This window comes from Rutilus rutilus (genome assembly GCF_951802725.1).
Source record: "Rutilus rutilus genome assembly, chromosome: 19".
In the NCBI taxonomy this organism is placed as follows: domain Eukaryota; kingdom Metazoa; phylum Chordata; class Actinopteri; order Cypriniformes; family Leuciscidae; genus Rutilus; species Rutilus rutilus.
The window spans coordinates 18,185,362-18,198,575 of NC_140232.1; the positions used below are offsets into that span (position 1 = coordinate 18,185,362).

At 37.2% G+C, this 13,214-nt stretch overlaps 1 protein-coding gene across 2 annotated transcripts in view; it reads left to right on the forward strand.

The window, feature by feature from the left end:
- Nucleotides 1–13,214, forward strand: part of ipo11 (importin 11) — a 172,323-nt gene that overhangs the window by 113,224 nt on the left and 45,885 nt on the right. For both annotated transcript variants that reach the window (XM_084390373.1, XM_084390374.1), the window contains exons 23-26: nucleotides 2,589–2,668; nucleotides 3,645–3,725; nucleotides 12,555–12,650; nucleotides 12,768–12,881. In XM_084390373.1, coding sequence (XP_084246499.1) covers nucleotides 2,589–2,668; nucleotides 3,645–3,725; nucleotides 12,555–12,650; nucleotides 12,768–12,881 — 371 coding nt within the window. The remainder of the gene's footprint in view (nucleotides 1–2,588; nucleotides 2,669–3,644; nucleotides 3,726–12,554; nucleotides 12,651–12,767; nucleotides 12,882–13,214) is intronic.

Sequence of the window (13,214 nt, forward strand, 5' to 3'; positions counted from 1 at the left end):
TCTTGTGGTTTGTTCAGATGCAACTTTGCAAACCAAGGCATGCTGCCATGGTCTTTTTAGAGAGAAGAGGCTTTCTCCTTGCAACCCTTGCAAACATGCCATACTTGTCCTGTATTTTTCAAATTGAACTGTGAAATGTTAACTGAGGCCTGTACTGTAGAGTCTGAGATGTAGTTCTTGGGCGTTTTGCGACTTCTCTGAACAGTGCACGGTCTGACCTTGGGGTGAATTTGCTGGGATGTCCACTCCTGGGAAGATTGGCATCTGTCTTGAATGTTTTCTACTTGTGAATAATCTTTCTCACTGTAGAACGATGGACTTCAAATTGTTTAAAAAATGGCATTTTAACCCTTTCCAGATTGATGGACCGCAACAATGGCTTCTCTAAGAACATTGCCCCTGTCTTTCCTCCTTGGCATTGTGTTAACACACACCTGAATGCTCTAGACCAGCAAACTGCCAAAACTTCTGCTTTTATAGAGGTGATCACACTTGCTGATGATCAATTAATCAAAGGCATTTGATTAGCATTGTCCGACTTCTACTTACCCTCTTAATTCCAATGAAATCAGTAAGAGTGTACTTAGTTTGTCACCCATGGCTTTTTCATTTTGGCCTAGTTTTTGTTCAATAAATAATGACATGGTGTAATACCCCGTGTGTGTGTACATACATGCATGTGTGTGTGCATATGTCTGTCCACACAAGTGAATGAATGGATTCCTTAAAAATAGCCACTGGATTTTCACTGGCGATTTGTGTGTTTTTCTGTCCATCCTGCAGATGAAGGGGCTTGTGATGTTGCGTTTGAACTTAACCAGCTCAGAAAAGCAATTTTATCTTCAGATCATCAGATGAGGATGGCAGTAGTGCTGTGTGTGTCACCGAGAGGTTGTGCAGAATGGAGACCCTCTTGACCTTAGAAAAGTACAAAACATGCTGCGGTTCCAGGCACAATTGAAGCAGTGATTCTGCCATCTCTCATTACTGTTAACAATATAAGGGTCAGCCCATCCTAAAGCCCTTGGAATTCACCCCAAATCCTATTCAGCCTTTGAGACATTTTGCACCATTTTTTCAGCTGAGGTCGACCTTGGCTTTGTGCAAGGTCGTCTGCAAAGGGAAGCCGGGACAGTTGGCCTTCGCAGTGTCCTGATTTTCATAGTAACCAACTGAAAATATATTAACAGGATAAAGGCCACAAGTCAAGCTCAATAAGATCTGCTTCATCTAATTGAAATAAAACTGTGTCAAGGTGATTTTTGGATTCCATAGCAACTGTAGCAATGAATAGCAAGATAAGCAGTAGATGAGTGGCTTCCTCCTTGTTCATTGTTGTGCCAATGTGTATTGATATAATTATTACTGTAATTTCTGTATGATTATCTCTCTACTTAAAGCTCAGTGTACTGTAACCTTAATTTATGCACTTCACTAGCACTCCAAAGGGAAAATATAGAGAAATTTGAACAAGGGCTAATCAAAATTTATTATTTGATCATTATTAAAAAAAAATACTGTCAAATGTACAGTAGATCGGTTCAATAAATGCATCTAACAATATTTTGCACAAGCATTAACTGTTAATCTTTTTTTTATTATTTTAATATATACACACACTCACAAATATATACATACATACTCCTGGACAAAAAAACAATGCCTAAACACAAAGCATTTAAATTTCTTAACTACAAACTATTGGTCAGGAAATTCTCAGAAAAACGTCAAAGACAGAATGTTTTTGGCAGAATATGGGAAGTTTTATTCGGCGTGGTTCAGCAGAGTTGTGTCGAGTGATGAATCACAATGAAACACGAGTTGCATGGTGATGATCCAGAGCGGTGTCTTTTAAAATCTGGTGAGAAATATATAAATAAATGTATCTCTATTACAAGTGAAGCATGGAGGAAGAGACTGTGTCATTGTGTATCGGTGAGCTACTTCACTGTGAAAAGTCATTTAATGCTTTGGAGAACAAGAGAATATTGCAGAATGGCTTGCTTCCCACAAATGAAAAGTTGTTATCTGAAGAGGAATGATCAGATGTTATTTTTCAACAAGACAGTGCTCTTGTCCAAATTGCGAAGACAACCCAGAAGTGGCTTGAGAGCATGTTTTGGTCTGAGTCCAGATTTGAACCCACAAGTAGTGAATATTTGGTCTCGCATTAAGCTCAGATGAACTGGGAGACATTTTTCAACCACTCATGAGCTTTTTTAAGCCATTAACATTGAGTGGAACAACACTGACTCTTCTTTCTGTAAAAAAGCTGTCTGCAAATTGGGGAAGTGACCAATCAGAATCAAGTATTTCACAGAGCCGTGTAATAAGTCAAGGTAATGTTTGCCACTGCAGTTATTATCTTGTCTTCTATAAAGGAGTGTGAGTTATCGATGAGTCAGAGTAGCAGTGTTTTAAAGTTGTCTGTGCTCCAGACTGCTGTTTTGTTATATGAAATGTCTGTCTTTCCACATACCGCTTCTGTCTCCCTCACTGCTGGTGTTCATGTTCTCTCCCAACTGTTATTTTACTCTTGTGATATTGCTTCACCCTGGTTTCATTCTTACTTTGTTTCTCTATTTCAGAACTGAGCTCGGAGAATGTGCGCACTTGCTTTCAGATCATAAATGCCTACATTTATCTCTCCGCTACAGATTTCTTACAGGTAGGAGTAAAAACGACTTCAAATAAGAGGAAATTCAAAGAAGATTGGAATGACTGTGTGAACATAACCTTATTTGCACTTTCTCAAAAGGAATAAATCTTAACGGACTACTGTTTGTGTGTGTGATGTTTCAGTTTTAAATATCGTGTATAATCAGTGACTTCTACAGGATCATTCCTGTTTGCAGGATCATTTAAGCTCTGTAACGAAAAAAATAAGAATACATTACTAAACGACTTTCAAACTTAGGCAATTTATAAATTCTAAGTAAGTTATGTACACGACAATGAGTAAACGAACAGGATGTGTAACATGATGTTAATAAAAAGCTAAAGTTAGCTTATATGAGGATGGTAACATGTTAATTTAGTTCATTTTGATTTTTTTTTTCACCTGTTTCTTTCATTTTATAACATCTAACGGAATGAAATGTTTTAACAAACCATTATTTAAATTAAAACCAGACTAACACCATAGAACAACTTAGAATTCATTAAAACCATTGCTAATACATAATGATGTTTACGTTGTCATTTTCCCATCAAAAATGGTGTTGCTTTCTGGAGAAATTATGTTATTTGTCTAATAAACCGCCTGTTGTTATTTAAATTATCTCAACGGATTAAGTGGGCTGTTTCTAAGATGTTTTGTTGGGGAACTTGTAATTGTAAAAATGCTAAAACATTTGAAATATTTATCATAAAATATTTTTAAAAATAAATAGAAGTTGATGGAAAAAAGGGCAACCGTCTCTCAAACTAAAGCAGCAAAATCATTTAAAATGTGTTCAACCATGTGTTCACTTAATTGTGGTAATATGATCAAATAAAACTAAATATTTTCATATTTTTTTTAATTACATGTCAATATTTTATCCAATATAATAAGAATACAGTACATGATGTACTTCATAACAGAAATGAGTGTGCCCTGTTTTTACACTCCTCTCTCTCTCTCTCTCTCTCTCTCTCTCCAGAACTATGCTGAAGCTCTCTGCAGATCTTTCTGTGAACTTCTGAGAGACATCACCACAGAAGGGCAGGTTCAGGTTTTGAAGGTACGACTCAATCCCTAACACTCATTCGCAAACAGCCTGATCCATCCTTCCTCGCAAGGCTCTTTTGTGCTTGTCTTCTTGACGCTCCGTATTGAAATGAAGTGCCCTGACACTGCTGCAGAGTAATGGCGAGAAAACCCGTTCCTCAACTCTGTCATTTTGGTTTTGAGTAGACCACAGTCAGCTCAGCTTCTTTCTTTTTTATTTCTTTTTTTTTTTAAGCCAATCTCAACTTTGCTTGCTTTACCTTATGCACTAAAGCTCTTAGATCTGACAGTAGAGGCGCGCTCTTTGACATCGCCCTCTGTTTTTCAAACACTTCTCGTTTCCACACCAACAGTTGGGGTGGATTTCTACTTTGAAGAAGCGGTGAAAGCACTATTTGCAGGACCCTGCTATTTTATTTTCGACCATTTTAATTAATTAATTTTGCCATGTGACCATTTGGACCTTGTAGCACAGATAATCATCTTGCAGGGGTCATACTGTAAGAAGCCTGTCTGATGTGGGCTTCAAAGTGAGCTTCTTGTCCGCACCGCAGTGCCGGTCCTCTCTGGAGGTGGAGAGACAGAGTGGCTGTCAGGATGCTGCCATTACAGATAAAGCTTTTCGCTTTGGCCTCCATCTGCTCCTTCATAGGTTAGCAGATGCTCATCGGAGACCCCAAGCCAATTTGGAGCATAAAACGTTCTCCGCGCCCCCACAGGAAGTGCTGGAATGCATAACCAGAGGTTTTGGATATTTGTTTTTTATGTTAGCATTGTATTGTGACTGCATCATTGTTTTGTCATCTCTTCAGGGTATACTGTGAAACTTTTCTAATTAACTTTAATCATTTTTCTCTGTAGATCCTAAGTAGCATAGAGCGCAGGTGTGCACGCGCTCTGCGTCTTGCGTTGTGCCAACAGGCAGCATCTTTCCACTAGAGTGAAGGCAACTTTAATTGGAAAAAACGAGCCCAAGGTTATCTGAGACATACACTTGTTTTGTGCCTTTTGATGGTGGGAATCTGCGACTACAAGACGTTTGTTGAAAATAACAAGTAATGGTATGCTAGGTGGGAAATCCACAGCATTCTCAACTTGTTTGCATTGAATCCCTTTATGCAGCATTATAATTTCAGAACCAGTCATGGTGGTCGTTTTGTCCCCAACATGTCTTATTATTTTTTGTCTTTTACAGATTTAAAAAAAAAAAAAAACATTTTAAAAGCAGAGCAGAGTTTAATTCTCTGATGAATAATTTATAATTTACTCATATCTTTCCACTTTATATTCTTCCCACCGTGAAACTTAAAATGATATTTTGGGCACAATGTCCAAGCTCTTCTTTTCCAAACTATTTTAATGTATTGTAAAATGTTATTTATTACTGTGGTGGCAAAAGAAAATGTTCGTCTTTTTTTGTTGATTAGGTGCTCAAAAAACATTTCTGATTATTATCAATGTTAAAAATAGTTTTGCTATGTAATATTTTTTTGGAAACTGTCCGATTTCTTTGATAAATCAGGGCTCCAGACTAACTTTTTATTAGGAGCGCTGTAGCCCCTGACTTAAAATTTTAGGAGCGCAAGCAGAAAATTTAGGGGCACACCTTCACATTTTCCCCCTAAATAACTATTACAGACAAATGCTTTGATAATAAATAGATTAAGCGTACAGAAATTATGGTGCAGTTTTATTTTAAGATCACAGGGCTCCAGACTAACATCTGAGGGCCGCGGCTCTAAGTTCTACAGAAAGTATTTGGTAGCACTGTGGGATGACAAAGCACTGAGATAAATTTGAGGTGTATAGATAAAGTTAAATTTAATTATTATCCTTCATAATGTCTTAATATTATTTCAAAAGCAAAATGAGTGACAAAATAGATATTAGGGAGTGAAAATAGCCAATAAGCACCCTCAGCGGCTGTTTACAATGGTAATTTAGTCTTCTTTTTAAAAAAAATAAGTGTGAGTTTTCCTACTTCTTGAAACTTTCAGTTTTATAAATAGAGACAATCTTTAAAGGATGAACAAAAATGTTTTGGTCGACACATAAAAAAAAAAAAAAACATTTTAATAGGATATAGTTTTGAAGTGCTGTAAAAAGATGTGTAGGCTACTTTCATAACCACAGTATACCATAGTTATAGTTATGCCTGGTTCAGAATACGCAATTTTTTTGTCTGTTACTATAGTCAATGTATCAGATTACACGATTTCGACTCCTAAAAATCTTGTCATGTCCTGGACAAGAAACATTGTCAGACTACACATTGCTTTACAACCAGTCATCTCAAGCCGTCTCACACACATATTCACTCGCACATGTATACACGCACTCACTCACATACACGCACATAGACTAACGCACGCACGCACGCACACACTCACTCACTCACTCGCGCACACACTCTCTCACTCTCTCTCTCTCTCTCGCTCGCTCGCTCACTCACTCACTCACTTGCGCGCGGGCGCACACACACACACACCATACCTGTCAAGTTTGGGATTTTGAAATAAGGGAAATTTTCCGGCGCCCACCGCAAATATTTGAAACTGAAATCTTTTGTAACATTATAAATGTCTTTACTAACAATTTTATTCTGTAAAAAAATCTTATTGAACTTTTGAATGGTGGTATACAATCAGTATGTTTCTCACTCAAAGATGGCTTTTTTTTTTTTACATTTAATCATTTAGCAGATAAAAAAAATTTTTATCCAAAGCAACTTACAAATCAGGAGAACAATAGAAGCAATCTTGGCTGGATTTCCCGATAACGTTGTCTCTTAGCGCGCTACGAAGACTTTTAAGGTATAACTTAACTAAAGGTATATAATTTCTAGGTGTGTTCCCCAAACCATACCTTAGGAGATTGCTTAAGATATACCTTCTTACGTGCGACGTTACCAGGTGCTGTCCGTGGGGGAGGTGCAGACTTGGTTGATATCGATGGCTCGAGAATCAATTATTCACTCATGCAGGGGATGCTTCACTGCGTTATTTGAGAAAGTGGTGTTTTTTTAATAAAAGAATCACTTCAGAAATAGTTGAAATTGCATTTATTAGGACTAGGATTATAGGATTATAAAAAAATAATAGCCTAGCCTACATATTTTTAAATTGTGTCATATATTGCTGCCACAATAACGGCCCATTTCAAATGTTTACGTGCTTTCTTCTCTTTCTCCTTTTTGTTCGCTGAGGTGGAGCTGTGATAAAATATTGTTCTTGTAAATACTTTCCAGCATTTCAGTAATAAAAGTGTACATCGTACGTACGTTGCTCGGCAGTGATCAAAAGGGATTTAAACAGTGAATTTTGAAGTGATCTTTTCTTGTAAACTCAGAGATGTGGATTCGGACGGCAATTAAATCACTACAAGACAGAAAACCGGGGATTTTTACGCAGGTGGTGGGAGAAAAACACTGACATTTTGGAATACGGATTGCAATAAAATCACGGACTAACCCCTGTAAATGTTTGAAAATACCGTACGACCCCATGAGAAACAATTAGCGTCCGAATAGTGCTTAACTGGCAGTAGCCTATATGCTTTTACTGGCCTTTGAAAGGGCTCCGCGGACAGCGCCATCTTTGATTTAGGACAACTATTTGCTGTATCGCTGCCATAGTTTGAGTAAACTCCCCACCACAATCATTCCCTAAATAGACTCCTAAGCTTTTAATGCCTAATGGTTTGCCAGCTGATGTACCCTTGGATAATATAATTAAAAATCTAGCAACAATCAGTGTAATATCAATTTTATTCTTTGCATGAAAACACTTGAATTAGCCTAATTGAACACTGGGTGTATTACAACTTCAGAATTATATTCGTATAGATTGTCAACAGTGATAAGGTATAGCTAAGAGTGGTCCAGACCAACCTTTCGAACGTATGACTTGCAGAAGGTGTACTTAACTAAGTACGGGAAACACATATTAACGATAAAGTACAGCTTAAGGTATAACTTAAGAACGACGTAGCGTTGAGAAGGTTTTGGGAAATCTAGCCCAGACCAACAAGAGGGCAACAGTATATAACTGCTGTAACAAGTCTCAGTTAGTCTAGCACAGTACACATAGCAAGTTTTATTTATTTATTTATTTTTTAAATCAAAATTGAAAAGGTAAATGCTTTCTGCCCTTTTTGAATCTTGAACACATAATTTACCATCCAGTTTTGTTGAATGGAAAAGAGAAGCACGGACATTCTGCTTAATATCTCTCTTTTGTGCACAATAATACAGCTTTGGAATGAGTAAATAACTAATTGTTCGTTGAATGGCTGATCTGTTAACATTTAATGAGTTTGTACGTATCAAACAACCTTTCAGACTTGCACCTCTCCTTTTGCTTCTCTACATGGGAACTGTTCTGAATGCATTTAAGCAACTGTGTAGGCAGTGAAAGTCTCAGACGTGTGGGAAGCCATTCGATTAACCTCACAGAGCATTCCCTGCCTTCTTACACCACAGGTAGCATGTTTGGCACGTAAATCATCACCAATCACCCATGGACAACAGCTTTGTAACTCCCTAATTAACTGTTCATTTATATTAGCAGTATCTGGAGGCGCTACTTTCACTTTATTGATGGTTTTAATTAATCTTCTCAGTAATATGTGTTTGGAGATGTCAGTTAAGTCAAAGGCTAAAGGACAATGAGAGATGACAGGCCATTTAACTCTCCTATGGTGTACACGATTCAAGGACTATACAGTTCATGTCATTTCATGACAGAGTCAAGAGGAACTAATTTTAAGGTACTTCTGTAAAGAGTACTCAAAAATCAGACAGAGATGTTGCTCACCGTGTGAATAGGATTTGTCAGGCTTAAGAGGATAGTTCAGCTAAAAATTAAAAGAATTTCATCATTTATTCACCCTCATGTTGTTGCAAATTTTTGTTTCTGTGGAAAAAAAGGACCATCTGTTCTGAACTTTTCTATTCAATTACAATGAGAACTAAAGCTTCCAAGCTTTAAAATGGACACAATAGCACCATAAAAGTCTTTACTGTCAGTTTTATTGATCAATATTATTATTTTCTGTAAATAAAACTGAATGGTAGTGTGAATTCGGTATGTTCTGAAGTAAATTCAGAAGATTTGTAAAATAGTGCACAAGGTTTGAAATGACATGAAAGTGAGTAAATGAAATTAAATTGCCTTTTTAAGGAAACTTGCATGAAACTAGGGCAGCATGTCAGGCTAGTTTGAATGATTTCAGTGAGGTATAGGAAAATGTTTTCTATCCGCCCTGGCCAGGACGTCTGCTGGGAAACATGTGGTAGTTTGTGATTGATTTGAAAAGCAAACCGTGCAATTGGAGCCAAGTACAAGTGGGAGCCCGTAGGGGCATCCTTGGATGCTCACACACACACTGACCACCAGCTTGCATACTGTCAGTGCCCAGATCCTTCCTTTGAGAAACATTCTTACTTTTTGCTTTTAGCTGAACTGATGTGGTTAGTGCATCTCTGTATGATGGAATGTAAAAGAAATTTAAAGGGTCAAGCCTGTCAACAGTTGTAGCATGAAGTTGATTACCACAAGAAATCATTTTGACTCATCCCTTTTTTATTTTTACAGGGTGTTATTAATGTAAAAATAAGTTAATTTGCATTAAAATGTCTTAAATCCATGTTTCAGGGGTCATGTTTCAGTGAAGATTTATATTTTATTTTCGCTTGTTGCTTTTTGAAATCACAAAACCGTGTTGCACATAAGCGTACAGTGTTTTAGAGCGGCTCGGTTCACAGTAAATGTCAGTCCACAAACTCTATTGCTGCCTTTGCTGTGAGTTTGAGTTGCTTATAACATGCATTTAGAACACGGCATGCTAGATTCACTTTGGGTTTTTTACATTAGCGTAATTTCAAAAGTTATTGTGTGTAGAGGTTTACAGAATATAGTTTGAAGCGAGTTAAAAACTATTACAAACTAAGCAGTTATCTTCCTGCAGTTTTACATCAAATTTCCCAAAAGTCCCAGCGTAATGTATATGATTTTCTCTTTTTCAGAGCAGTATTAATATTACAAAATTGTGTTTTTTACATTTTTTATTAATGTACATTTATAACACTATTTAATGTTTTATTACCCAGGCATTAAATTACAAAAAAAAGTACAGCTGCTGAGTGAGAGATGGTAAATTTGGCATCTTTCTTCCTTCTGAATGCCATAATCCATCAGTTTTTTCCACCCGCTCACTCTTTCTCTCTGATTGGGCAGACCAAAACGTAAGTCGTAGAGACTTTGACGGATGGTAGTACCCTCTCCATCTACAACGTCACCAAGGCTTGCCCCAATCGACTTGATGGTGGCGCTACAGTGGTCAAAAGTACTTAATGGCTCATAACTCCTAAACCGCTCAACACAGACTCAAGTGTATTATTCCTTTGCAACCCTTGACTCAAGGCAGACAAAACACGTCACAGATTCAATGGTTGAAATTTTATGGTATTTAAAATTTAAAAAAATTACTTTTGTGAGCTAGTACTCGTTTTTTCGTCCGATCTGAACCAGACCGGTGCAGAAAAATTCTCTGGAGTCTCTGGTGTTCATAATTATCAAAAAGTAAAAAATTTGATTGACGTCCATGACGGGACACCAAAACGTTCGAGTCACTTTACTAAGACTGCTATCCCTCTTGAACGGAATGAGATAATCTCACCAAACTCGATACACCTATGAATGAGCTCAGTTTGTGGTTGCGTGAAAAAGGTGGTCTATAGAATGGAATAAAAACACGAAAACATCTATATCTACGCAACAGTCTGTCCGATTGACTTGAAAACTGCCATGAGGTGTCTTTGTCCCAAGTACCGTGATTGTCTAGGACAGGGTTCCTCAAACTCGGTCCTGAAGGGCCACTGTCCTGCACAGTTTAGCTCCAACCCTGATCAAACACACTTAGCTTTGAGTTTCTAGTGATCCTAAAGACATTGATTAACTTGCTCAGATGTGTTTGATCAGTGTTGGAGCTAAACTCTGCAGGACAGCGGCCCTCCAGGACCGAGTCTGAGGAACCCTGGTCTAGGAGGACATTCGCTTATCTTGAAAAATATGGCCGCCGCGTATTTTCCATTAAAAAACGGTGCTGACATGGCTTAGAGCAATTTACTGCTACTATTACTATTGCTAAAAACTAACAAATTCAACTAAATTATTTCCTGTGTTGATCAACTTTATGCTACAATTGAGATTAAAAAGAATTAAACATGTATGGAACCCTGATCAAGACGTTTTCTTATCTTTCCATGAAATAGTCAATGGAAGTAAATGGAAGTCAAAATGACTAAATGTAAGTGAACCTCGAAAGTTGTGTAATTCCGACAGCAGTCTGGAGAGACTTTGCCAGCTCAAGCTTTCTACTCCATCATGGCTGTAATCCAGACACATTACTTTATACATGTTGTTTGTAGATCACCCTCTGAAGTCAGTTAAGTAAAGTTCTGCCCCATGTGCCAGGATGTTTGTGCACTAGCAGCTTGAAGAAGAAAAATGAAAACAGGAGCGCACCTTCAGGGAGCGGTTCATCCTGCATCCTGTCAAAGTGAGGGTGGAACAGGAGGTTAATGGCTTTCGGCTGCCAAGATCCCTTCTCAAACCAATACATAGTCTGACAACAGAATTCACACAATTACAAGCTTCTCTTTCTCTCTTTCAGAGCGACAAGGCCAATTTGAGATTATTGAAAATTATTTGGTTGTCCTCAAGGTCAGAATTGTGCTGCGGGGCTTCAATCTGATTTTGCTGGTGATGTAATATTAAACATGGTGATTCAGTATGCTTTTTATTTGGCCATTACGTTTCCTAAAGGCAATGCCTGTAGGCTTGTTCCAGGCCTTCTCCTTCTCGATTCACGAGTATGATGGTGTTCAGAAATATTAATATAGTCCCTGTGGTTTGATTCCTGCAAGAAGCGAGACTTGTACCACCACCATTGTGCCCTTGAACAAGGCATATGACCCTGATGTTCTGATTGACAGATTCAACATCTCTTTTTTTTTTATGTTTGGGGTTCCTAAGACCTCAGTACTGCAAATAAAATTAGTTTGGGGATTTAAAAAAATAACATTGATTTATTTCCATTTCAAAAATCTCCATGTGGTATTGCACTAATTTTACTATTTGCTTATAAAAACAAGAGGGCTATGCATGTAGATCCTGTATATTAGATGTTTGTTGTGTACTTTTGTAGTTTTATTTAATTTAATTAATTTTTTTGCTTTAGTTTTTCCCTACTTTTTTTTGAAAGACGTGTTCATGCATTTGTATTTATTGTGTGTGTATGCCCACAGTTGTTCTTAATTGCCGTAGACAATAAAATACCAATTAAAAAGTAGGTTGCTGTTTGTTTATGCCATACATTTATATATCATAAAATATTATATTGAATGAATTACATACATTTTAAATCGATTTAAATAAAACTTCACCCAATCCATGTGGAAAACATGTTTTTTTATGTTTTTGAAGAAAAACATAATATAGTGAAAGTGTTATGATTTCACAGTAGAACGTCTAACCGAGGGATTTAAAGATGAGAATTCAAATCACTCACCACCCGATTCCTGCTTAGATGATCCATCAGCCATCTCTTCCAAAGCTTCTTTCTAGTCCAATTTACCTGTTTTCCACAGCTTTAAAATGAGTTTGATCTTCCACAATCCTCACATGTTTTAACTATTTGATTTCCATCTGTTGTGTAACTCCTTGAGCACTTGGGGATTTTAGGCAATTATACTTTCCATTTCTACTCATGCCCACTTTCCGTTTTTGTGGTATATTTTCTGCAGTGATCAATTCATTCTCTTTCCCTCTCCCTCTTGCAGGTTGTTGAAATTGCCATCAAAGTAAGTCCTATATTAGGCTCCCATATGTTTCAGCCTCTTCTGCCAGCTGTGTTACAGGGGATTGTCGAAGGAGAAGTGAGTTTGAACACAGTATAGTCTATTACAGTATTCATCTTGCACTAACCTCATTTCAGTGAAACTCCACTGTTTCCAGTTTTCAATGTTTGCACAAACTTGTGTGTTTGACTGCAGAGGTATCCTGTGGTTATGTCTACATACCTCGGGGTGATGGGTCGGATTCTCCTGCAGAATTCAGGCTTTTTTACATCACTTCTCACTCAGATGGCTGTGGAATTCAACCAGGAGGTGAGGATGACTGCCAGGCCACCAGCATTTGCTTGCCTGATAGAGAGTGAATTTTAAAATGGATAGTTCTGATGAAACACCTAGCTGTATATCATTGAATTATTTCATTGAATTATTTTTAATTAATTATTGTATTTATTTTTTCACTTAGGTTTTAGTTTTTAAACTAAAATTTTTTTGCAATTAGCTGAAATAAATTTCAGTTTTTTATTTCAGTTCATTCTTATTTTATTTTTAAGTAATAAAAATGTTTTTTAAGGTTTTAGTTCATTTTATATATATACATGCATACGTACATGGCTTGACATTAACTTTTTTGCTCACCAGCCACTG